This window comes from Alligator sinensis, unplaced genomic scaffold (genome assembly GCF_000455745.1).
Source record: "Alligator sinensis unplaced genomic scaffold, ASM45574v1 scaffold98_1, whole genome shotgun sequence".
In the NCBI taxonomy this organism is placed as follows: Eukaryota; Metazoa; Chordata; order Crocodylia; family Alligatoridae; genus Alligator; species Alligator sinensis.
Window position 1 is genome coordinate 1,650,510 of NW_005842058.1, and position 25,270 is coordinate 1,675,779.

Sequence of the window (25,270 nt, forward strand, 5' to 3'; positions counted from 1 at the left end):
CCAGGAGGACAGCAAGGAGTGGGACAAAAAGGACACAGGCTAGAAGGACAGGGGTTTGCATGAGCTCAGAAGGGCAAGGCCAGAGAGAGACCTGTTTCCAGACCCAGCCTGAGATGCAGAACAGATGCCAGCCTATATGACTCTCTAGATTCGCAAGCAGAATGGGAGGGGATGATGGGGCCACAGGAGAAGTACAGTTTCTACGGCAGGAGAAAGCTGTACAGCAGCTGGGGAGCGGGCCAGGAGTAAGTTTTTGGCCCTCACTCTGCTGCTTAGAGGATTTCCTCCCTGGCTTGGGTTTTGTGAAAGGCCCCCTTCTTCCCCTTATTCAAGCCCCAGTTTTCCAAGGCCATTCGATTTAAAAACATGCCCAGCTAACAAGCTGCCAACTGATGCTGTTAGAAACAAGGGAGCAGGGCTGGCAGCTGGGGAACTCAGGAAGACAAAAAGGGATGTAGATCAGTGCACAACGCCAGGCAGCAGCCCAGCACTCCTCCCGATCAGAGCCAAGGGGGACTGACACCCAGAAGCCAGAGCTCAAAGTCAAGGCTCCTGCTTAACTGTACGCTAGCACAATGGCCCTGGTGCAGGCAGAAGAAAGAGGCAGATAAATGTTTGTCCACTCTCCCTTCCCCCTGCCCCAGGCCGAAAACCGTACTCACAATTCGTTGGTGCAGTTGCTGGGCTTGTCCATCCGATGGCCTTCTTTCAACAGCTTGAAGAGCTCCTCGACAGGCACCCCAGGGTATGGTGAGCCGCCGAGCGTAAAGATCTCCCACAGCAGCACCCCAAAGGACCACCTGACCCATAACACAAAGGCTCAGTGTTGCACTGGCATAGCTCTTGCCACAGCACCTCAGTCCCACCCATCTGCCTGATGCATGGTCCTGTGGGTAGCTGGGAGCATGGGGAGTGGCACCACTGCCTTTCATTAGCCAGCTACAGCATCAGCGAGGGTGCCCGTGGGCAGAACAAGAGCTCGGTCCAGCAGTGCCAGCTGCTCCTGGGCACTCAGAGATCTGGGGCTCTCCTCTGCTGCTGGTTAAGATACTGAGGCCAAAGACTGCAGAGCTGACTAGTGATTTTGGGTGCCCAGCTTAAGAGATCTTAAGGGGTTGTACTTTGAAACCAGGCCTCTTAAAGCTGTCTCAGGCCAGGCAGCCACAGGTACACATCTTGGCCTAAGCACCAAATCCGAATGCTACATATAGTTAGCCTGCACATCCCTGTGGACTTGCACAGCTTCACCCCAGGGCAGCATAACAGCAGGATCACAGAGTCATAGACAATGAGGGTTGAAGGGACCTCAGGAGGTCACATCTAGTCCAGCCCCCTGCTCCAAGCAGGACCAGCCCCAACTAGATCATCCCAGCCAAGGCTTTGTCAAGCTGGGTCTTAAAAATCTCCAAGGATGGAGCTTCCACCACCTCTCTGGGTAATCTGTTCCAGTGCTTTATTACCCTACTCATGACAGAGTTTTTCCTAATATCCAAGCTAAACTTTCCTCGCTGCAACTTGGGCCCATTGCTGCTTGTTCTGTCATCTGCCATCACTGAGAACAGTCCGGCTCCAGCCTCTTTGCAACCCCCCTGCAGGGAGTTGAAGGCTGCTATTAAATCCCTCCTCAGTCTTCTCTTCTCCAGACTAAATAAGCCCATTTCCTTCAGCCTCTCCCCATAAGGCATGTCCCCCAGCCCCTGAACCATTTTCATTGCCCTCTGCTGGACTCTCCAATTTATCCACATCAGTTGAGGTCAGAAGGATTTCAAGGACATGGTCATGAGCATTAGGTTTCTTTAGAGAGATTGTTTCAGGGCAGAGAAGAGCTGGGGTTGGCCACGGCCATTCACTTTGGAAAACAAGCCAGCTCCACAGCCGAACAATTTGTGTCTGCTGGCAATAATTGCCACTTCATTAAATTAAGCTGAATCACATCTGGTGCCTGGCACCTTTGGAATACACCCAACATGCCAGATTGAATGAGCGGTACCAGGAGACTTCAGGGACTGCTAAATGAATACAGTATGGCGAGATGCCACTGAAATAAGGGGAGACGCACAGGCACGGGTGCAGGCCACTGTACTGACCCAGCATGCCGGGCAAGTACAGGTGGCTAGTGATGCAGATGGACCATGCTACAGCAGAGAAAGGAGGCCAGGTCAATCTAGCAAGAGGCAGGCAATATCTTAGGGACAGAGTCAAGGGGCTGGCAGCTTTCACAGTCTAGCCTATCATTTGAGATGCTTCCTGGCTTAAAAAGTCTTACTGCGATACAGACTTCCACGTGGCGGGCAGAAGGGCTGTGTACTCACACGTCGCTCTGATGGGTGTATATTCTGTCGAACAAGGCCTCTGGAGCCATCCACTTTACTGGCAGGCGACCCTGGAGTGAAAGAAAGTGCCTCACATCAGCACAACCCACGGGAGGGGAGCATGACTGATGGGGGGTCCCACCCCGCAGGACTCGATCCAGCCTGGGGCACAGGTATTGGGGAGTCAGAAGACCTGGTCAGGTACCAAATGTCTGGTTAAGATGGACCTTTGGCAATGCCCCATGCCTTCCAGAGCCAATGCAACTGCCCTGAGCTGGGGGGAGGACACGGCAAATGCTGCTTAGGAAGCAGGCAGCTGTTCGCTGTGAAGAGCAAAGAAACCCCTTGCAAGGGGGGACCTCTTCCTACTTACAGGGCAGCCAGGGCTCAGAGACCACAATTTTGCTACAAACGCTGCCTTGGAAGGTCTCCAGCCAAAGTCCTGGCAAAGCCCATAGGAAAACCCATCACCCCCAATGCCAAGCATGAACACGGTCCTCGTGTCCTGCTGCGCCACTCACGTTAGTTGTTTTCTTGTAGTAATCAATGTGGTGGATGTCCCGGGCCAGCCCGAAGTCTGCAATCTTCATCACATTGTCTTCTGTCACCAGGACATTCCTGGCAGCCAGGTCCCTGTGAATGCACTGAGGAGAGCACGGGGCTCGTGAGTGAGACTGTACTCTGCCCAGGTCCAGCCCCTGCCGCCACAGCCGGCGGATTAGCAATGAATGGCCCCAAGTTCAGCTCCGGCTGGCCTCCAAAGGGCTCCTGCTAGGATCCCAGAGGAGGAACCCATAAGTTGTGAGGGGGGCTGGCTGCAAAGCCCTGACGTGTACCCAGCCGAAGCAAGAGAGGTTGTGCATTTATTCCAGGCCAGCACAAAGGGGCTGCAGGTGTGAGCTCTGGGAGAGTCACTCCTGCCCCCCCAGGACCTAGACTGGGAGCTCCAGATCCTTGCCCTCGGGCCGCAATTCAGGGCAGGGCTCTACCGCTGGGGGTGGTTCAGATGGGGACTCAATCACGGAGCCCTGAGCCTGCCAGACCCTGAAGCCTGTGGCCTCCCCTGCCTGATGGGGCTCTGGTTTGACTGCTGCTCCAGCGAGGGGATGTGGGAGCCGCTCACCTTTTTGGAAGCCAGGTACTCCATCCCCCTGGCGACCTGGTAGGCACAGGATACCAGGTCCTTGAAGGAGAGCTGCTCCTCGGGGATGCGAGAGGGGTTGTAGCAGTACTCCATGCCGGGGGGCCGCCGCGCCTGCAGGTACTCCCGCAGGTTGCCTTTGGACGCATACTCCACAATCACGTACAGCGGACCTGGGGCAAAGGAAGGAATTAAATCCTTTTCTCCTTTCCATTGGTGTTTTCCCCCTCCTACCGCCCCACGCCCATCCACCACATTGTCTCCGGCCAAGTGGAGAGGCAGGTGCCTGGGCTTTCACTCACGCGTGCAGCACTCACCGTCCTGCGTGCAGGCTCCCAGGAGGTTGATGATGTTCTTGTGCTTGCCGATCATCTTCATCATCTCCATCTCTGAGATGAGGTCCGAGAGATCCTTCTCCGTGGCATCCGCTGAGAGAATGGAGAGAGGTCAGGTCACATGGGGTTGGGGCAGCTAGGATGAGCCAGGCACCTCTGAGCCTGCAGGCTCTGTGGCCTGACTACTCCTTTGCTACACAGGACCCTTCTCACAGTGGTGCTGGGAGCCCCATCCCAGGCACTGGAGCCAGTAAGCACACATACTGCCTCTTCCATAAGCACAAGAGGGAACCAGGCTCTTGCTAGGCTGAGGCAGACACACATTTGGGCAGGTCCTCAAGGGGCTGACAGCAACCACTTACACTTGAGCATCTTCACTGCCACTTTAGTCACTCGGTTTGGCTTGTCCTTGTCCAGGCCAATGGCTTCAGCCAGAACCACCTGCCCGAAGCAGCCTTCCCCCAGCGGCTTCCCCAGGATCAGCCTGGAAGGGAGGAGGGAGGCAGTTATAACAGGGGGCAAAGGAGGTACAGCTAGGGACAGCGAAACTTGGGTTGCCAGACCCTAGAGAAAGAGACTCACCTGTCCCTAGGCAGCTCCCAGCGAGGGTCTTCGGGCAGTTCGTATTCAGAAACGCCTGCCAGCATGGGGGTCCCGCTGGAGGAGAGCCGTGAGGGCCGGACAAGCATCACGCCCGAGTTCATGGAGGAGCTGGAGTCTGCAGACACCTGCAGCAGAGAGCCCGGGACAGTGGGTTACCTTCAGGAAGCACCTGGGGTGGGGGCATGTGCAGGGATAGAGGGAGCTGCTCTGGGGGCCTCCCTGGGGTACGGAGGCTGCTGCAGGCGCAGTGACGCAGTGCCCTGGTCCAGCCCGCCCTCAGCACTGCTGTCCCCCAGCTACAGGCGTGGGAGCCAATGCGCAGAGAAGGGAGGTGACCTGTCAAAGGCAGCAGTCAGGGAGGGGGACCCAGGAGTCACGAACCTCATTTCCCAACTCCATCCAAATGTTTACCACGGCTTCCTTCCACTGCAGAATGGATGAGCACGCACACACATGCATGCACATGTACCCATGTGCACACACTCTCCTCCCTTCCCTTCCCCTCCAGGTGTGTCAGCTGTCAGTGGGACCCAGTCCTAGCGCCTTGGGCCTGACCCCTCAGTCTGTGCCGCGCACAACGCCATCTCAAGCATGTGTTTGATTCCTGCTCGCAACAGCTCCTTCCCGAGTGCCACAGAGCCTGGGCATGGCTCTCCCTGCAAAGAAGGGGCTTTCCCTGCAATGAAGGTGACCCCGTCCAGGAACAGCCCAAGGGGCAGGGCAGGAGGGAGCTGTCTCCTGGACTGTAAGGAGCATGCCTGTGCTGTGGGGCTGAGAAAAGGATGGGGGTGTCCAGGGATACCCCCTGGGCTGGCTGACAGCGGGAGGAGCTGCCCCTGCTCCTGCTGCGCTGGGATGGAGGGGACTGAATTGTTTGTAGTTGATATCCTCTGTGTGGGTGTCACATAAACAGCCCAGGGAGCCCAACCGTCTCTTTCTGCGAGGTACACTCCCTTGCTCCTCTGTTAAATCCTGCAAGCCCATCCTGATCCCATTACCCTTAGCAACCTGCCATAAAAGTCAAGGGGACGCAGGGAGCCTCAGACCAAGGCTCTCCCAGCTCCGTACAGAAACCGCCTCTCCCTCCCTCTCCCCAGCCTTCCCATCCAGAGGCTCACAGGCTTGGCACTGGAAGGCCAGCCAGCACCATTAATCCTCAGGCTGTTAGGAGGAAACTGAGGCACAGAGAGGGGAAAGTTGCATTGGTCACACTGCAGTGTGGATGGATGTCCCCTGTGGGCTGAAATCAGCCAGACCCAAAAGCTCTGGTCGGGTTTGACAGGGAAACGGATAACATGTTCTTGACGGTGCCTGCAGAAAAGCAGCTGCAGCTGCATCGGCCCTCTGACCTGTGCAAATGTAAACAGGGCCAAGGGCCAGGGCAGCTGTGTGGGGCAGGGGGAGGTGGTAGGTGCAAGCAAACCCCCTATCTACTTTCTGTTACCTGTCTGCGCAGTGGGATGCTCTTGGCCAGCTTGTGCACGGCCAGCTGGCTGTTGAAGTCGGTCTTCTTGGTGGTGCTCTTCATCTTGTAGATGATGACAGTCACCACCATACAGGAGATAAGGAAGGCCCCTGTGCAGTAAATGATGATCTCCAGGTACACGGGTGAGGTCATCAAGGCTGGCTTTTCTTCCATGGCTGGGTCAGCGTGAACAAGGCATTAGCAGGGCACAGCCTCTCAGGGCAGTGTTAAGCAAGGAGGGGTGCGACACTGGCTCCTGGAGGGTGGGATGAGGCACAACCCTCCCAGGCGCCCACCCTCGCTAGCTCTGCAGGTGAGCCCGTGCCGGGCATCAGCTATCCAGGGGTCTGAGCCCTCCCTACAGAGGGTCATAAATGCAGCCCAGCATACGCCAGGAACCAGCAGCAGCCAGGCAGCTCCCTCCAACCCTCCCACGCCTATGTGTGGCCGTGCTGGCGAGCCATGCTGTTTCTTGGTCAGATGCAGCTTTCCCTTCCCTCGGTGCCAAGCACAGCCTTACAGAGAAGCACGCACAAGACCTCCCCCCACAGGGATGTAGGTTGGTGGGAGACAGCTGCTCAAGGGCTCTGGGCCAGCACGGAGGGGTCTGGGGCCAACACAGCCGGGCTGCAGCCAGAGAGGATGTGAATGCAGGGCCAGGACCCTGGGAGAACGTGGGCACGGGGCTGGCACCTGCTGCTAGGCGCAGGGCTGGGCAAGAGTGACAGGTGACAGGTGGGGGACTTGCTGGGGCTCTCCGGCTAGGGAGCAGGGGAGGCCAGGCTGGGCCTGGCACCAATTCCCCGCTGTTGGGGCGATACCTGCTCTGTTTCAACCACTGCCAAGGGGCAAGGTCTGCACGTACAGTGTGAGCTCTCTGCTTGGAGCACGGGGGCCTGGTCCCTTCCTTTCTCCATGCCTAGAGGACGAGCCAGACACGGAGGGGCTGCAGGATTTCCTTCCCCAGTTGTCCCTGATCTGCTCTGAATGAGGGCTGCAGACTGCTGGGGACAGTCACTGGGAAGAGCCACGAGACAAGGAGGAGAGGCAAAAATAGCTCCCTGTCCTTGCGAGACAGAGAGCAATGTAAGAAGGAATCACAGCTATTAAAAATAAATTGCCCGCAGGACTTGGGGATTTAAAAAGCAATTATGTGCAGCACCTTCCATAGAGATCCTTTGCATCAGGAGACCAAAGCTGGGCCATGGGGCCTTGCCTCCCTTCCAAAGAGCCTAGGGATTCTCCGCTTTACTTGCAAACCAGCAGCCCACCTGCAGGCGCGTGGCCTGGCTGTTCACACAGAGCCATAGACCAGTCAGAGACAATGCTGGTGCTGCAGCTGAGCACAGTGCCTAGACAGACCCCCCACCCCAAGCCTCCCTCTCCCAAAAGAATGGAGAGCCTTGGAGAAAGGCATCAGAGGGAGCCCCCATCCCTTGTGCCAGCCCCACTGGCGAGAAGCAGGCACTGAAGAGGCCAGGCCTGACAAGGGAGGAGGAGTTGATAACCCAGAAGGTTTTTGTACAAAGGCACCACCATGCCGGCTCCAAAAACTCTCTGTTGCTGCCAGTTATCAGACCCTTGTCAGGGGCATTGATGGCCCACGATCGGTAGTGGCATCAACGTGGCGTGCCCAAGTGCACCCATGCTGAAGCAGCAGCTCCCGCCCGCAGCAGGCACATGCAGAGAAACCGTGCGGCAGCCGTCCCCCTGAGGCCTGCAAGCACCCCGGGGCTGGGCTCCATTCCTCCAGGGCAGGGCCAGGGCTGCGCCTCCTGGGAGTGCATGAATGCATGCTTGTGTGTGCTGGTGCATGCAGCGGGGGGCCTGAGTCTGCAGCTGCAGCAGCACCTCCCGCACTAAGCTGAGTTTGTGATTTTTGCCCACAGGTGCTGCATTCGCTGCCTCTCCAAGAATCCCAGCCCCTTCTGGACTAGCTGCCAGGGACTCCTTCCAATGGCAGGCCTGTGGCAGGGGGGGACAGTCACCTGTGGACAGCTGTCTGCTGGGTTTTGGTCTCCATTTAACCTCTTGCCACAGCACTTCCAGGGCAGCCAGAGGCATAGCTGCTTCCCAGTGCTGCTCAGAGCATCATGGAGATGGGAGCCAATCTTTTATTAAGCTCACCAGGCTGAGGTCTCAGCTCTGTGTTCAGCTTGGGGCTGTATGGGGTGGGAGTAGCAAGCTGGATGCTGGCTTTGCCCAAGTGAATGGAAGTGCCCATTTCAAATCTGACTGAGCCACTGGTTAAACTGGACCTTTGATATATGCATTGCCCGGCCAGGGAGAGAGCCAGTAGGTGCAGCCACCCACTGCAGACCATCCTGAAGGTGGTGAGGTGGAAGGGGTCAGGTGCAAGTGGAGCAAGTGAACCCCACTTGGACAGCCAGGCCCAGGGACAACATTACATTTGATCCCACTGACCCCCAGAAGATGATGCCTGGGCAACTCATGCTGGAGTGCTGAATCCCAGTTGGTTCTTTACAGCGAGGGACTCAGAGTGTTGCCCTCGCTGAAAAAGCCAGGTGTGGAGGTAGGGGTAGAGGGGGAGGCAGCTGTGTGCTGCTCCCCAGCACGGAGAAGGTTTCCTGGGCTCTCTCCTAGGCCTCAATGCATATTGGATCCAGTACGGAAGCAAGGAGGGAAAGGGACAGTGGAAGAAGCCGTATATACCTTCGAGAACTGTCAACCATGCAGAGTGGTGGGAGATCCCAATAGAGTTACCCGCCAAACATGTATACTCCCCAGCATCCTCAAATGAGACATTCCTTAAGTGAAGGACTTCCATTTCTTTGTCTGTTGTGTTAACTCCAGCCGTCTAGAAAGGAAAATGGAAGCAAAAAACGGACAAGCAAACCACATGAGATCTTCTAAGAACCAAGGTGGAGCAGGGGGAGTGAGGTGCCCTGGTGTCTCATTTGCCAGACACCTGGGTAGCAGAGAGAAACCACCGTAGACCTGTTAAAGAGAACCCTTAGGACGACCTCTTTTCAGGCTGGCCTAAGGAGATGTTGGTTAAAACCCTTCACCAAACGGAGTTTCTTGCCCATCTGAACATGCTGGTGATGGGCTGCATGGAAAAATGGACCTCAGACAGCAGAGACTGGCTTAGTTTCATGAGGCTGGGGATGAGAAGGGGCTGGAGGGGATGGAAAAGGGCATGGAGTGAAAGAATGGCCAGGGGGGTGACACAGGAGGACAGGACACTGTATTGTCTCCTAAGCACAGTCAGATACGGTGCACAAGTCTAGGTTTGAAACGGGGCAAACGAGCAAAACCAGGTCGAAATTTCCATATTTATATACATATGTATGTATTTTGGAGGAGCGATAACTTAGTAAAGCCCCCCCGCCCAGACTCAGCTGTGCCAGGAAAAGCACAGTGGGAGTGAAAGGGGACAGCCGGGGTCTGAGCAGCAGGATGCAGGAGTGGTTGAGATGCACCTATCGCATGTGTTTCATTAATACAGTGGGAGAGAGGAGGGAGGAAATGTCCAGGAGGGGAAGACAAACAAGAGCACAAAACGAAGCCAGTCGCTCTGAGGATTTTTCCATGGCTGTTGGCACCAGAAATACAGCAGAAACAAGAGAGCCCAGAGTTTTGTTTTCCACCAGGAGGGACTGACTGTCCAAGTAAAATCCCAGTCAGTGTTCTTCAGTTTACCTTTTGCCATGGGTCTGGTGACAGTGAGCCACGCAGACTGGTTAGCCTCGCCAATATAATTGGAAACCTTACAAACATACTCCCCGCTCTCGGCCTCTGTCACATTATACAGGGTCAGCACCTCCGCATCAGAGCTATTAATTCCCGAGTGCTAGAACAAACCAACAACACAGGAGTCACATTGAGATGGTCGGACATGGTAGCCCCCTGAACAACAGCAATCGCATCGCCCGTGCCTTGGCCTTGGCAGAGGGCAAGTGGGCAACTGGTTCAGACCCTCTGCTCTGCTCCCCTAGTCAGGGCATCTGTGTGCAGGAGCACGAGTGTCTCGCATGCAGCTCCAAGGGGCCTGCGACACGAGGGAAGGTGGATGGTGAGTCTGCAGGTTACAGTGAATCGGGGCCCCTGAGCATTCAGTCACCGGAGGAGTTAGTCTGAGACCCTGCAACCCCCTACCCGCTGTTTGAATGAACCAAGGAGCCCCGCCTCTGACTTGGATAAATGCACACGCCTTGCTTGATAGGGAACAGATTTCCAAGTAGGGCACTTGGGTGGCCATAAAACCCCCTGGGTAAAAGGACGCAGTTGGTCTGTTCAAGAGGCACGGACTGGTGACACTGCAGAGAGGCCAGAAGGCAGGGGTGATTTACCATCATCATGTGTGCCTGTGTTTTTTGCATGGGTTATTTTTAAAACAATCCTGGGGTGAACTGGTGTGACCCTCTCCCAGCTGGGCGCCTCTCGTAGCATACAGAGCAAGGACTGCAGGTCCTCCCTAGCAGCCTAGTCCCTGCCATTTAGGACAACCCCGGACCTCACCCCCACCCTCCAGTTGGGTGCTTCAGAGGGCAATGCAAAGCCATTTTCTGCTGGAGACCAGTGCCTGCCTGGCCCAGCTCTGTCATGACCCTAATAGCATGGAGGAGAGGACCAACAGGACCACCTGTCGTGCCTCAGCTCAGCTGCTCAGGAAACTGGCAGCTAGCCCAGGTACAGTGGAAGCAGACATCAATCCCCTGCCCGCTGCTGAAGCACTGGTTTCCACCCTAAACGGCCTCCTTCCCTGACTGGTTTCCACCTTGCTGGCCCAATCCCCGGACGCCCCGCCACAGCCATGACAAGAAGCCAAACCAACCCACCCAACACGAAGCCTCACCTTCAGGATCTGGACATAGGGCAGGTTATCAGGCCCAATCTTGCTGCCATTGACCTCGATGTGCTTCAGCCACTGGATGTGGGGCTGGGGGTCACTGTAAACCTTGCACACAAACTCCACATTGCTGCCCAGAGCCACTGTCTTATTTGCGGGGAGCCCGGCTTGGAGGATGGGTCGGTGAGGGGACCTCTCTGGAAGAGATGGCAAGGCAGAGGATGAGGGCAGAGCAGACAACTAGTCCAGCGAGTGAGTGAGGGGCAGCTCGGCCCCTGCCCTCAGGTTCTCATGGCCACACTTTCTAGGTGAAAGCACTGTGTGCATGCCACTGCTTCATGAGCAATCCTGCCTGAGGACCCCCGTGGAAGCCTTGTCTCGGCATGTCTTTGGGCGCTTCTGTGTCCACCTCCTGTCCTGCCCCAGACTTGTCCTTCCCACAGCATGCAAAACACTTCTCCCAGGACAGCTACAGAGCTCAGGGAGCAGAAAGCACCTTCTGGGCAAGCACTGTGCAGGCAGAGGCACTGGGTATCGCTCCTCCAGCCCTGCTAGCTTGGACTTCCTTGGTTCTGGGCTACTGGTTGAAGCAGGTCATTTAAATCTAAAGCTGGGAGACGTGCCAGAGCTGCCACAAAATCAGCTACGGCCCTAGCTACTGGTTTTGCATGGGAGGCGTTCAGAGGCTGAGGTGACGGGCGGCAGTATAAAACCCTACAACAGGCAGGCAGAGCAGATGCACACAGGGTTGCAGGACCAGAGGGTCACTCTGAGCCCTGGGAGCTGCACGATCTCTGATCTCATGCTGTGGACAACTTCTCTGAGCAAGACCCTAAAAGCACAGCCACTTTTCTGATCTGGGGGAACAGAGTTGGCGCAGCCCCCGTGAGCAGCCCTGGACCTCTAGCAAGCACAGCTATGCGGGCTGGGCCCTTGCCCAGCTGCCCCTGCTCCGAACAGCCAGGCTTGCACAAGAGAGGGATGAAAAGTGAGCGTAGCTCCCCAAAAACAAAGAGAATGAGGCAGGCGGCTGCTGCGAGGAAAGGTCCCATTGCTGGCCACTACCTTCACATCTTTGCTTGGGACGTGACAAAGCCGGGATTAAGGAGTTACTTTTCCATTGCCAGAGGCCGGGGCCAAGATCTTTTTCATCCCAGCCAGTCGCTTATTAAAAATCCGAGGGGAAGGCTTCCGCAGCTGCCTTCCCTGCTAATCCCTCTCACCGAGCGACCCCCTGCATCCCCCCATCATACTCATTTCCTGGAGCCGGTGTCACAGGGCTGGTGCTTCCCCTGCCAAGGGCTCCCCTCACCTCATGCTCACCTGCGCCTTGAATTACATGGCAGGCTTTCTGCCCCTCCACTCCTGCTTCCTGCCCTGAGAGGTACAACCAGGGCTGGTCTGAGGGGGAAGCCAGAGCCCAAATAACTGCTTTTACTGGGCTGGAAAAGGAGCATGCAGCTGACGGGTCTAGAGGGGGCTGCCAGCAAAAAGCCTGGAGTTCCTTCCAGAGAGGGAGAAAAGCCTGGCGCTCCTTCCCAGACATCTCGCTCTCTGGTAGGATACTCACTCTGCCCAGTCCCATGGAGCCGGGGCTTCCCCCCGCGCTGCAGAGTGAAGCTACCCGGGTGCAGAGGAGCATCTCAGATGGAGACAGGGGCCATAAAGTGTGCTGCGCAGTGGAGCTTCATGGAGGGGATGGCGCAGGGCTCTTCTTCCGGCCCCTGCAAGCTGCTGGCCTGGCTCCTACATGCCACAAGCATGAACGAGAAGCGTGGCTGCATCGGAGGCCTGCTCCTTGCACCCGCACACCTTCTCATGTGCGAATTGCACTCTCCCCGCTGCAGACCTCGGCCCCGCATGGACATCCGCGAGGCGGCCTCGGAGAAGGCAATCCTTCCCCTCCCTCTTGCAGGGTGGTGGCACCGAGGAGGTGGACCCTGACGAGCAGCGAGCACGCTGGCATCCGGGACCCCTTCTTGCCTTGGTAGCCTGCCCCAGGGGACCGTGTGCCAGCTCACAGTCCTGCGGCAGAGACCTCCCCTCCATTGCAGGAGAGCCTTCCCCCTCCAAGCATTCCTGGGCCTGAAGCCAAGCAAGTGATTAAGTGACAGACCAAAACAGGAGCCCCCCTCCCCATTTGCCCCGTGGCCCATCAGGAGCAGGAGCGGGGAGGGAGGAGCACGGCTGCAGCCAAGTAAGGCTGTTTCCGGCTGGAATAGCCATCAGTTCGCTCCCCGTCGGATGGGGCCAGCTCAGCCCCCTCGGCACAAACAAACCGAGTGTCTGGAGCAGGGGAGGGGGCACGGACAGGTGAAATTCTTCTCCCGAAACTAAGGGGAGGGGGCTAAACATGGCTACCTATTCATCTGAGGTCAAAGGTCAAACAAACCTAATGAGGGCCTAGCCCGTTAACAAAGAGCCTGCCACTGTGGTGAGTGAGCATTAACAAACCCCTTTGTTCCCCTGGCTGACGATTCCCTTCAGTTTGCTCAGTGTAATCAAATTAAATCACATTTTTAATGGTTCATTTACTGGCATTTAGAACAACTCCACATGTGGAACTGCTCAGGCCGGCCTTCCCAGCTGGGAACGGCAGCTAATAAGGTGATTAAAAAAAAAAAAATGTTTCTGTCTGGCCCGCAAAATTATTCCAACTAAAATGACTAAATAAAATTGAAAAAAAAAAAGAAGAAAAAAAGCAAATGCCAGCTTTGACGCAAACCTTTCAGGTTTGTCTTCTCTGGGGGGGAAGCTGGGCTGAGATGAGACCAAAAAAAAGACGGGTCTAATTAGAGCCTGAGCAAGAGGGAAAACAACATCCACCGTCTGCTGAGGTGCCCGTGCTGTTCACAGCACGGTGGTATCCGAGTGCCCCCTGCTAACCGCAGCTCCACAAACAAGCTCTCTTGCCCACCTGCAGGCGGGGAAAATGGAGGAGGCACGAGATTGCATTTTGCCCTGTGTCCCTGGGTGTGTATTTGCACACATGCACACAAGGAGCTTTGAGAAGGGAAGCCGGGGTGAAGGAAAGGGCTTTGCATTGGGCTCGAGCACAGGGAGGCTCCTGGCCATTGTTCGCTGGCCTGAATAGGACAAGGCAGTGTTCCCGATATGCCTGGGAAGGAAACCGAAATACAGCAGGTGCTGAGTGAGGCATTGGGGGCTGGCTCCATGCACAGCACTGGTGCTGAGCTCAGAGATAGCTCCTTGCCGTGCTTTTTTACAACGCTCCCATGAGATCCAGCTTCTCAGGGCCGGAGACAGCCAGAAGAGACCAGCATCAGACACGAAGAATGGTGCAGAATAGCGCCAGGGTCGGACATGGCCTTGTAACCAGCTGAGGCCTCACCTGAGTGGAGCAGTGGACTGCGACCTACTCGCAGGAACCAAAGAGACCCTCTGCTCCAGTTCTCCCCGAAGGCAGTGATGCTGGAGGGCTAAGGGGAGTGAGGGCAAAGAAAACGGAAACCACTGCAAGCAAAACTGGAAAGGCCTGGAAATTCACACCACCTGGAGGGACTGGTTCTTCCCCACCTCAAGCCAGGGTGGTCACGAATGAACGGAGAAGAGCAAATGTAGTATCTGCAGTTCAGAAAGGGGGAAGAAAAGAAATCCAGGCAACCACGAGCCCATAGCCTGACCTCATGAGCTTGCAAGGCTTCAGCGGGAATTCTGATGGGGAAAAAGCAGTAAAAGACACAAAAGTAAACTGAAAACGGAATAACGTGCAATGGGGATTGCCAACAGCAGATCGTGCCAGGCTAAGTGATGCCTGTCTTTGATAAGATAAATGATTTCCTAGACACAGGAAATGCAGTAGATCTAATCTATCAGAGGCCTGAAAAGTACCTGCTATGTTGCCACATGGTTAATTATTAGTTAAACTGGAGGAAATGGGATTAGTGGAAGAACTGCCAGGTGGGTGAAGAATGATTACAGGGGAGATGGCAGCAGAGCATCGAAAGAGGATGTGTCAAGCTGTAAGCAGAGGTCACTGGAGGAGCTCCTAGGGGTAAGCCATGGGAACGAGCCTGCTCGGTAGAAGTTTGGCACAAGAAACAAGAGGGAGTGGGTGAACATGGTTGACGACACGCAGACGGGGAACATTGATTGGGAGATCATGCAGAAAAATGTGGCATCTGGTGCTGCAGCAATAGAAACAGGATGATGTTCAGCAGCTCACGCTACCAGGGAATGTGCAGGGGCTGAACCACCAGCACTTCCATTGCAGGTTGGGAGCTCACCAGCTGCACATGATGGAGGTGGAAAAGACCTCAGCATGCGGGCTGGTCACATTGTGATGCATAGATGTTAGGAGCTGGAAGGGACCTCACAAGATCATCAGGCCCAGCCCCCCTACCCTTGGGATGATGAGGCACCAGTGTGATGTGGCTGTGCAAAAGGAAAATGCCTTCGCTAGAACTATCAGGGGGAGAGGAAAATGCTAGTGCCTTGGTACAATGCAGGGATGAGATCTCAGCTGCAATCCTGGCTACAGCCAGGTCACCTGTGCTCCAGAAAGCTGAAGCGCAGTGGGAACAGGTGCAGGGAGGGGGAACTATGATCATCCAGGGAACGGCAAGCCTGTCTTGTGAGAGAAGGATGGAAGAGACTGGCTTGTTCAGTCTAGGAACAAAGAGGCTGGGAGGGAACAGGACTTCTCCCAATAAATACAGGGAGGAGGGAGCAGAGGTTTTGAAGCTGAAGGACAAGGCTGGTGCAAGAACAAATTGGCATAAATAAAAAAAGCACAGCCTGGAAATCAGATGGCTCCTAACTCCCAAAAAGGCAAGGCTCCAAAACAGCCCCTCCACTAGGGGAAAACCTAACTCCTTGAAGATGGAGCTCAGTGACCAGGATTACACCACGCAGCCGCTTCCAGTTCCTACAATGGCCACTAAACACCCTCAGGCTACTGCAGCTTGAGCCACAAAGCTCAGAGATCCTCACCCGCAGGGCTGGCTGGAGGGATGTGCCTTGCGGGTACTGGTCCTCATTGCGCAAAGCCTGCCTTCCAAATGGGGTCATCGGTGCACGAGCTCGGGTTCCCAGTTGCTGCTGCTTCCTCAGCTTCCAAGTCCGCATGAACACCTCCCCCTGGCCCCCAGCATCCCAGGGAGAGCCCCTGTGACTGCCAAATATGTGCACAGTGACAGCAGGATCCCTGTAGCCAAGAAGCCCCTGATACTGCCAACAGTCTGCAAGCCACAGCACCTGTGCTGTGTGAACAGGAGCACTGGGCAGGGGCTGCCTCTGCTTCTGCCATGGGTCTGACCCCTTTCGTTGGCCCCCCATGGATACACTTTTCCCCCTTCCTAGCCCAACCCGCCTCCACTGTCCTTACCCACTACGTCGAGCTGGTAGGTGTGGTTGATGCTGCCATATCTGTTCTCCACGATGCAGGTGTAGTTGCCTTTATCGGACGGCACCACTGAGTCCATGATGATGCTCCAGGTGGCATACCGAACCTAGGGAGGCCAAGACAAAGCCAGTGCAGTGCGGTTATTATCCAACAGCTCTCACATCTGCTTCTCCTGAGAGCTCAGTCGAGCAGGGCAGGGCACTGGCCAGGTCAGGGCTGCACTGGACAGAACCCATGCCTTCTCCCCCTACAGCATGTCAAACCCATCCCTGACCCCTTGCCCTGTGTCATGGGCAGGGCATGAATATCACTCTGAGGTCACCTTTTCCCTTTGCTTGCAAAAGGCCAGTAATTGTTCCCAGCTGTCCCAGGCTGGGCTGGCCACAGAGACAGCTGCATCTGGAAACAGATGTCGTCCACTGAGTATGGTGGGCGCAGCCTGCCCCCAACCAGCCCAGCATGGCCCTTTTCTCTTCTAACATGGCAGGAGCAGAGCTACCCTGCTCTAAGGCATCCAGCACCCCCCAAACAGGCTGTTCCAGCCAGCACTACTAGCCAGGAGGCCTCTGCCCCCCAGCTCCTGCACTGCATACATTGGAGTCCAGCGGTCCCAGGGCAGAAGTCAGGATATCCAGGGAGCAGAATTGGATGCCATGCAATTCCAGAGGGCTTGTGGGATGAAATCTGAACCATCCACCCACAGGAGGCTAAACCAGACAGCTCCCACGCTGTCCTGGGCCTTTGGCCCTGGCCATTCCAACTCTGAAAAGCCCGCTGCTCCCTCACACCTGAGACAGGTGACTCTGAGCAGCGAGTTCCCCCCGAGCTGTAATGAATGCGAGGATGTAATAAATGGAGCAGAGAGTCGTGACGTGGCTGAACTCCTGCTGTCTGTCCCTGGCAACTCACTAGACCTTGACGGGACACAGGCCAATGGCTGGATCTCATTTGTGCAATAAAATGCATGAGTCAGATGCTGGTGAATAATCCAGCCCTGCTCACTGACGGAGTGTGGAGCAGAGAGCTGACTCAGACCGCCTCTGCAGCAGGATGGGGACGGGGTCTCCCTGGAGATCTGTGGCTCTTAATCACGGGCAGAGGAATCTCACTACCTGAGGCAGTGGTGGCTGTGGCCTGGGTCTGATCCAGCCACATGGTGCTCCCTGCACCTGACCCTGATTCCTGTCTGACTGGTGGAGTCACCGAGTGGGACCTCCCGCTACCAGGAGCTGACATAGGAGGGGGTCCCACGGTCGCTCAGATGCAGGAGGTTAAACCCAGCTACGGTTAAGAACTCCTCGTCCCCACCCATGGCAGCACCCATGTGGTTGGGCTGGTCTGCACTGAACTTGCGGTGCATCAGCAGGCAGCTGTATCACAAAGCAGGCATGCTAAGCCCTTCAGCTGCTCCAAAAGTCCCTCAAGGCCCAATATTCAGGTCACTTCAAGCAGGGGGAAGTCAAAATTAGTGGCTGCAAAAGGCTGTCGGAGAGACGCAGCGTCTCCATGGAGCTCTGTCACACGTAAACGGGAAGGGGTAATTATCTGGAAATGGTGCAGAAACCCCTCCAGATTGGTTTGAAACTCGGGTAATTATCTGATGCGTGAACTGAGCCTCATTAAACCACTATTGATTCCTCCTGAGAGACTCTGGCCAGATGCTCAGGTTTCGGAGAAGGAGGAGGAAGAAGGACAGAGTTTCCCTGAAGACGCTCTGAAAGGCGTCCTGCTGATGCAGGGGTCTGGGCCACGGAGCAGAGAAGGCCGTGCTGCCCTGCTGAATCTCTCAGCACCTCCTGTTCTCCTGGCAGCTCGGGAGAGGTGGTCCAAAACCCAAGGACAGTGCTGCAGCAGCAGCAACTGCTGTGTTGCCTTGGGCACTGTCATGGGTGCAGCCAGGTGATTTTCCTGCCTGTTCAGAGCTCAAAAACAAGGGAGAAAGGGTGCCCCAGAAAGCACAGGGTGACTCTGCCAGTCAGGGCAGCTCCATGCTAGGTGGGCGACTGCCTGGTACAGTCTCTTTTGGCGACTGGCCGCCCTGGGAGGCTGCTCTGCTGACCCCAGCTCCCCTTCTTGCCACACAGCAATGGCACATAGGAATCAGAGCCCCCAAACGAGATCTGCCCCCGCGCAGCTCCCTATGCACTTGCTCCACATGCCTATTTTTCTCTGCTTCTGGATTCATGGATTCATAGATGCTCAGGTCGGAAGGGACCTCAATGGATCATCGAGTCTGACCCCCTGCCCTGGGCAGGAAAGAGCGCTGGGGTCAGATTGCCCCCAGCCAGATGCCTATCCAGCCTTGTCTTGAAGACCCCCAGGGCAGGGGAGAGCACCACCTCCCTTGGAAGCCCATTCCAGATTTTGGCCACCCTTACCATGAAGTTTTTCCTGATATCCAGCCTAAATCTGCTCTCTGTCAGTTTGTGACCGTTGTTCTTTGTTACCCCAAGAGGCACCCTGGTGAACAGAGCATCTCCAATCCCTTGCTGCGTCCCTCTAATGAATTTGTAGGTGGCCACAAGATCACCTCTCGGCCTTCTCTTGCAGAGGCTGAAGAGGTCCAGGTCCCTCAGTCTCTCCACATAGGGCTCGGCCTGTAAGCCCCTAACCACACGAGTGGCCTCCTCTGGACCCTCTCGAGGTTATCCACATCCTTCTTGAAGTGCAGCGCCCAAAACTGGACACGGTACTCCAACAGCGGTCTGACCAATGCCGCATAGAGGGGAAGTACCACCTCCTCGGATCTATTTATCATGCATCTACTGATGCACGATAACATGCAGTTAGCTTTGCTGATGATTTCGTCATGCTGACGACTCATGTTCATCTTGGAGTTCACTATACTGCTGTCCACTTCTGTGCTGCTGAGAGGGTCACTTCCCAGCCAGTAGGTGGGCTGGATATTTTTGCGCCCTAGGTGCAGCACTCTGCACTCGTCCTTGTACTGCATCCTGTTGTGTACTTCCCACTTTTCTAACCTGTCCAGGTCTGCCTGCAATCGTTCCCTACCCTCTGGAGTGTGCACTTCACCCCACAATTTAGTATCATCCACAAACTTGGACTGAGTACACTTCGCACCCACATCCAAGTCACCAATAAAGATATTGAAGAGTACAGGTCCAAGAACTGAACCTTGCGGGACCCCTCTGCCCACATCCTTCCAGGTTGACACCGACACGTCCACCACCACTCTCTGGGTGTGACTGCTAAGCCAATTTACCACCCACCAGACCGTGTAATCATCTATGTCACAGCCTCTTAAATTTATTTATGAGAATGGGATGAGATACCGTATCGAAGGCCTTGCTAAAGTCCAAGAAAACAACATCCACTGCTACTCCTGCGTCTAAGTGTTTTGTGACCCTGTCATAAAACGAAACTAGATTGGTCAGGCATGATCTACCTGCTGCAAATCCAGGCTGGTTTTCCTGCTGCATTATTTGTCCTGCTGGACTCCCACAAATATGATCCTTCATAATCTTTTTAAAGACCTTTCCAAGGTTGGAGGTGAGACTGACTGGGCTATAATTACTCAGCTCCTCCTTCCCCCCCTTCTTGAAAATAGGCACCACATTGGCCCTTTTCCAGTCCTTCGGGACCTGGCCTGAGTGTTACGAGTGCTCGAACAGCCGTGCCAGTGGTTTTGCTATGATACCGGCCAATTCCTTGAGTACCCTCGGATGCAGCTCATCCGGGCCTGCCGACTCGAACGCATCCAGTCCATCCAAGTGACGCCGCACCAAGTCAGCGTTGATGGTTGGTGGGCTGGTGTCCCTCTGATGCCCATCTAAGAACCCATTAGGAGACTTGTCTTGAGCCCTGTTCAGGAACACCGAGGCTAAAAACTCATTGAATAGCTCAGCTTTGTCCCCCCTGCCTGTCACTAATTGCTCCTGCTTGTTCAGTAGGGGTCCTATGCTGCCCTGCGCCTTCCTTTTACTCCCTACATACCTGCATACCATTAAGACTTTTTAATTTGTGTTGCCAGCCTCAGCTCTGTACTTGCTTTGGCTTTTCTAACTGCCTCCCTGCAAGTGCGGGCCAAGGAGCTATACTCCTCCTTGGTAGCTTCCCCCTGCTCCCACTGCCTATATGCCTCTTTTTTGTCCTTAGGCTCCCCTGGATTACCCTGTTTAGCCATGGAAGTTTTTTGGTTCCTTTCCCCCTTTTCCCTCGTACAGGGATATAGTCTCCCTCTGTGCCCAAAGGTTTGTTTCCTTTAGGAACGACCACCCTTCCTGGACTCCCATCTCGCCAATACTCTTCTCCTGCAGTGCGTCACTGAGTACACTCCTGAGCACACTGAAGTTAGCCTTCCTAAAGTCAAGCACTTCCACCCTACTAGTTATCTTACCTACCCTATGCTGTATGGTGAATTCGAATGATTGGTGGCCACTATCCCCAAGGTGACTACAAATCTGCAGCTCCCCTACCAGGTCATCCCCTGTAGCCAACACCAAATCCAGTAAGGCATTGCCCCTAGTGGGATCGTATACCTCCTGCATTAGGTGAAGGTCCTGTACGCAGGTTAAGAACCAATGTGGATGGCTGGATTTGGCTGACTGCTCCTCCCAGCAGTCGTCAGGGTAGTTTAGGTCCCCCATGACAACTATGTCTCTAGACCATACGGCCTCTGACAGCTGCCTCAACAATTCCAAGTCTAGCTCTTCCTCTTGGTGTGGTGGTCTGTAGTAGACCCATACTACCAAGTCCCTTTCTCCTTGACCTCCATGCATCCTAATCCACAATGCCTCAACCCTTTCCTCCTCTGATCCCATTTTGATTGGGGTAGATGTATAATGCTCCTTTACATAGAGAGCAAACCCGCCGCCTTTCCTCTCTACTTTGTCCCTTCTGTACAACCTGTAGCCCTCAATGTGTACCGCCCAGTCATGGGTAGGGTCCCACCAGGTTTCCATTAGCCCCACTAAATCCAAGTTATTATCTGCAAGCAGCAGAGTGAGCTCTTCCTGCTTGTTCCCCATGCTCCTAGCATTAGTATAGAGGCACTTGAGCCCTCCGAATGGTGCCTTTTGTGCCCCCGCTTCTGATGCCCAAAGGGCCCCTTGGTATTTACCTGGGGTGTACTGCTGCATGTCTCGCAGTTTGTAGGTTCTAGACTCTCTCCATCTCCTGCCTCCCCGTCCCCCGTCGTACTTAGTTTAAAGCCCAACGTAGGAGGTCAGCCAACGGATGCAATGCCCTAATGCTCCCTGGCCATCCTGACCCCACGACCATCAAACTCCAAGGGTTGCATGGATAGGACGGCTTTGCAAAGCCATTTAGCTCCAAGCTCTGGGATCCCATCCCACATCGTGTACCCTCCAAAACACTTGGCTGTGCCACGGCCCCTGGGCCTAGCTACAGAGATGAGTACCTTATATCCGCCGATGCGGTGGTCGGGCTTGAACTCCTTGCCGTTCTTCAGCCAGCGCAGCGTGGGGTTGGGTGTCCCACCTGACGGGCACCTGAACTTCACCGTCTTGGCAGCTGGGACTGCATGAAGCTTTTTCTCCATCTTCTCAGGGTATGTCCAGTATGGAGCCACGGCGTCTGGATAGAGATGGGAACTCAGTGTGGGGGCTGGGAGGGGGAACCCCATGGACACTGCAGTAGGCTACGGGCACTCAGTACTCGGCTGCAGAGGCCGTGCGCAGGGCTTTAGCAGCAGGGGCACATTGAGAGCGGGGTGCCTCCCTACCCCCACCCCACGCTCTGGGCCAAGCTGCAGAATGGAGCTCAGTGGCTGTCAAAGGGTGAACACTGAAATGTCCAGGAAAGGGGGAAAGAGGGACCAAGACAGCCCAAGTGGGAGCTCAGACATGCAAGAGCTGTGGCTGCTCCTCTATCAGCTCTCCCCACAGGCCCCCTTAGCTGGAGAGTCTCCCAACGCCCTCCTGCCCCTACAAGGCAGAGGGGCTGCCCCGGGCCTGGCACGTACGGTTCTCCTTGGTGTTGTCGGCCTCCTTCTCCTCGGAGGAGGAGTCATCGTCATCGTCGTCATCCTCCGCCGATGGAAGGGCATCTGGAACAGAAGACACAGGCTCCTGAATTTGACCAGCCCCCGTCCCTGTGTATCCCCTACAGCAGGGACAGCCTGTGTCCCTCCTGCCCTGGCCTGCCCCAGGGGTGAGCTCAGCTGTGAGCCTCCTGTGCCAGCTCCCCTAGGACACCTTACTGAGATGAGGCAGGGACAGGCTGGGACAAGCCCATCCCGGGAGTCTTTGCAGGGCCTGTTCCACCCACCAAAGAGATGCCCAGGGGGCAGCCGGTCTGGGGAAGCCATTCCTCCCCATCACATGCACAGCAAAGCAGGCAGGTACCTGCTAAGACAAGTCCCTCCAGGGCCCAGAGTGGCCCAGAGGAGCCAAACTCAGGAAGGCAGACAGCTAAGAGCTGCGAATAATACAGCTTCTCATCCCCCCACTCTGGGCAGTGCTGGGTAAGGGTGAGACCTGATGCGGAGACTCCTGGAGTGAGAGTTGAGATCCTTCAGGCACGCAGCAACCCCACTGATCAGCAGGGCCATGCCTCCTCTGGGCCCAGGGGAAGGGGTCACGTGGACTGCATAGCCCATCCCCACCCCACCCCTCCATGTCATGCACCACGCTGACAGCGCCCAGCTCACCAGCCATGGGTTTCTGGGCACCCCCAGCCTCTGCTAGGCTTTCTCAGCATGCTTCACAGCTGTTAGGGGCTAGAAGGGACCCTACAGATCATCGGGTCCAGCTTCCCTGCGCTTGGGCATGTCTGAGGCCCTGTTTTCCAAAAAGGGCCGTGACAGTGCCTCCATCCTGGCACGGTGACCCTGCAGGGTATGAGAACTACTGGCGTAGATCACTTCAGTTAGCAAAACGCCATGCCAAACCACGGCTATTGCTAGCCTGGCTGCAGTCCCAGCCCAGGGAGCTTTAATCACAGGGTGGCCTGGGCTGGGTCAGCCAGACCTCTGGCCACTGGGAGGTCATGACCGTGTCCCTTTCCTGGCTAGGTAAACAAGTGACCACCTGTGTCCTCCCGCACACGGTGGTACTGGCCAAGCCTGCCAGAAGGGGAGAGCAGGGTGGGTCACAAAGGAACAGAGGCCGAGCTGAAGGCCGAGTCCCCCAGCTGCTGTGCGGGGCGGGGAGCTGATCTGGCAGCACATCTGAGATGTCCACCATTTGCTTCCAAAATGACCGCTCGCTCCCCCTGCTCCCGCCACTTGCTGACTCTGCTTTGGCAACAGCTGCTCAGGCGCCAGCCGCCCCTCCTCACAACACCGCCCCATTGTTTCAGGGTCAGCTCTCCTGCGGAGGCTGGGTCTCCTGCGATCGCCTCCCGCACGGCTTGTGCCATACGAGGTCTGCACCCCAGGCCCCCGGGGCACCACAGAAGATAGAGCAGAGCAGCCCACGCAATGCGCCGCAGGCCCAGAGAGACCCAGCTGGCTGTCCCTGCATGGAGGACAGCCCCCGGGCTGCCTTCTCCTGCGTGGCCGCGATGGCAAGAGTTAAGACAGGTGCATGGGCACGCAACATGTTCTCAGGTCTCCAGAGGTTTTGAGCCCAGTCAGAAGAGACCACAAGGCAGGCGGAGGTGTCTGTGCTGCTGACCTACCCCTCTTTCCTCCAGGATCCAGCCAGCCCGGCAATGGCTCTGAATTCTTTCACATGCACCTTCCAGCATCCTTTGGCCCTGACTGAGAAACAACCCAGCCAGCGCTGAGGACAGTGAAGGAAAAGGCATCCGCACGGGTAGCTGATTTCATTACCCTTGTGCTCCTCCCGTCACACCACAGGGGGGCTGGCCCCATGGGAGAAGAGGCTGAAGCAACAGATCTGCCCCGTGGGACATCTGCCCATGGGTTGCTGGGGGAAGGGGGCTGCCCAACTCCTAGAGTGACCACGGCAAGGGATCCAGCCCGTTGCTAATGGGCAGCTGTGCAGTCTCAAGGCAAAGAGAATGCATTAGCTTTTGCTGGCACGCCACGTGGCAGCTGGGGCCATGGGCTGGTCGTGAGCAGGGGCTGGTGTTGGCTGCACTTCACTTTGAAAACCTTAGGGCCCTTTGACCTGTGCTTCCAGACTCGCTCCACTCCGCCAGAGCGGAGACACCTGCTCCATATGCATTTGTGCACACACCCAAAGGTGATCTGCACACGCACCCATTGCACAAACGCATCCACACACAGGTTATCTGCTTCCTGCTCTACAGCCAGACAGCTGGGCTGCATCTTCCCTTGGTGCCCAGCCCCAGGGCTGCTACGAACCTGAGACATTAACGGAGAAGTAGGTGGTCTCACTCCCCGAGGGGCTGTTGGTCATGCAGGCATAGAGCCCAGAGTCCTCGGGCACAGCGTCCCTGACCTCTACCTCCTCCCCGGTGATGCGTGTGCGGTTGCTCTCCAACAGCTGGACTCCGTTGCGCACCCAGTTGATGCTCTGGACGTCATCCCGCAGCCGGCAACGCAACTGGAGGAGGTCGCCTGGGTGAGCCGAATACGACTCCACGTCAATTTTCGCTTTGGGCAGAACTGGAAGAGTTAGGAGAGAGAGAGAGAAATAGAGACAGAAGGGAACCATGCTGCGCAGGGGCCTTTATGGGGGTTGGTAGCAAGGGTCCGTGCCCAGCCAGCAATGGGCTGCGGCCAGTCAATCCAGCTGCGGTGCCAGGCATTGCATGAGGGCTGTGGCAGGCCTGAGCTGGAGAGGACAGGGTGCTGAGGAGCATTCAGCCCCTTTGCTAATCTCACCTACCTGTTAGCTTGACAAGCGCAACAGCTGGCAGGCTGGGCAGGCAGCCCGCAGAGCAAGGTGATGGGGGCCGCAGAAGGGAAGAAGAGGCAGAGGTTAAAAGCAATGGCACCAAGATTAGAGCATTTCACTTCCATTTCATAACCCAGACATTTGCAAAGAGTCCGGGCTCGGCATGCGCCCTTTGACCTGTCCCCAAGCACACACAGCGCTGCTGCTGCTGCGGGGGAGATTGGTGACAGCCAGTGTTTTCAAAGGCAGGCAGGACATTTGGAGGCCTAAGCTTAGGCACCTCATGTCAGATGGTTGGGGCTGGAGCTGTCCTGAACAGCAGCCCTCCTTGAGGGGACTCTAGCTGGGTGCCCTGAATTACAGGCCACCTGAAAGCCTTGCCTTGTGCATGTCTCCGTCCCACTCTCCAGCAGCTGAGAATTCCCCACCCACCTCACAGGCCACATGCAGAGGCTACGCTGGGACTGGTCTCCCCTCGCTTGCATT

The 25,270-nt window shown here is 56.0% G+C and overlaps 1 protein-coding gene across 6 annotated transcripts in view; it reads right to left on the reverse strand.

Annotated features, from left to right (window-relative positions):
• FGFR1 (fibroblast growth factor receptor 1) overlaps positions 1-25,270 on the reverse strand; it is a 54,980-nt gene that overhangs the window by 3,740 nt on the left and 25,970 nt on the right. For 3 of the 6 annotated variants that reach the window (XM_006023016.2, XM_025203453.1, XM_025203456.1), the window contains exons 3-16: positions 24,289-24,552; positions 21,979-22,062; positions 21,415-21,590; positions 16,017-16,140; positions 10,676-10,866; positions 8,530-8,674; positions 5,830-6,032; positions 4,371-4,516; positions 4,151-4,272; positions 3,771-3,881; positions 3,436-3,626; positions 2,834-2,956; positions 2,313-2,383; positions 663-800 (exon numbers count right to left, since the gene is read on the reverse strand). In XM_006023016.2, the coding sequence (XP_006023078.1) occupies positions 663-800; positions 2,313-2,383; positions 2,834-2,956; positions 3,436-3,626; positions 3,771-3,881; positions 4,151-4,272; positions 4,371-4,516; positions 5,830-6,032; positions 8,530-8,674; positions 10,676-10,866; positions 16,017-16,140; positions 21,415-21,590; positions 21,979-22,062; positions 24,289-24,552 (2,089 nt within the window). The remainder of the gene's footprint in view (positions 1-662; positions 801-2,312; positions 2,384-2,833; positions 2,957-3,435; positions 3,627-3,770; positions 3,882-4,150; positions 4,273-4,370; positions 4,517-5,829; positions 6,033-8,529; positions 8,675-10,675; positions 10,867-16,016; positions 16,141-21,414; positions 21,591-21,978; positions 22,063-24,288; positions 24,553-25,270) is intronic. The other 3 variants (XM_025203450.1, XM_025203455.1, XM_025203454.1) reach the window with 3 other exon arrangements.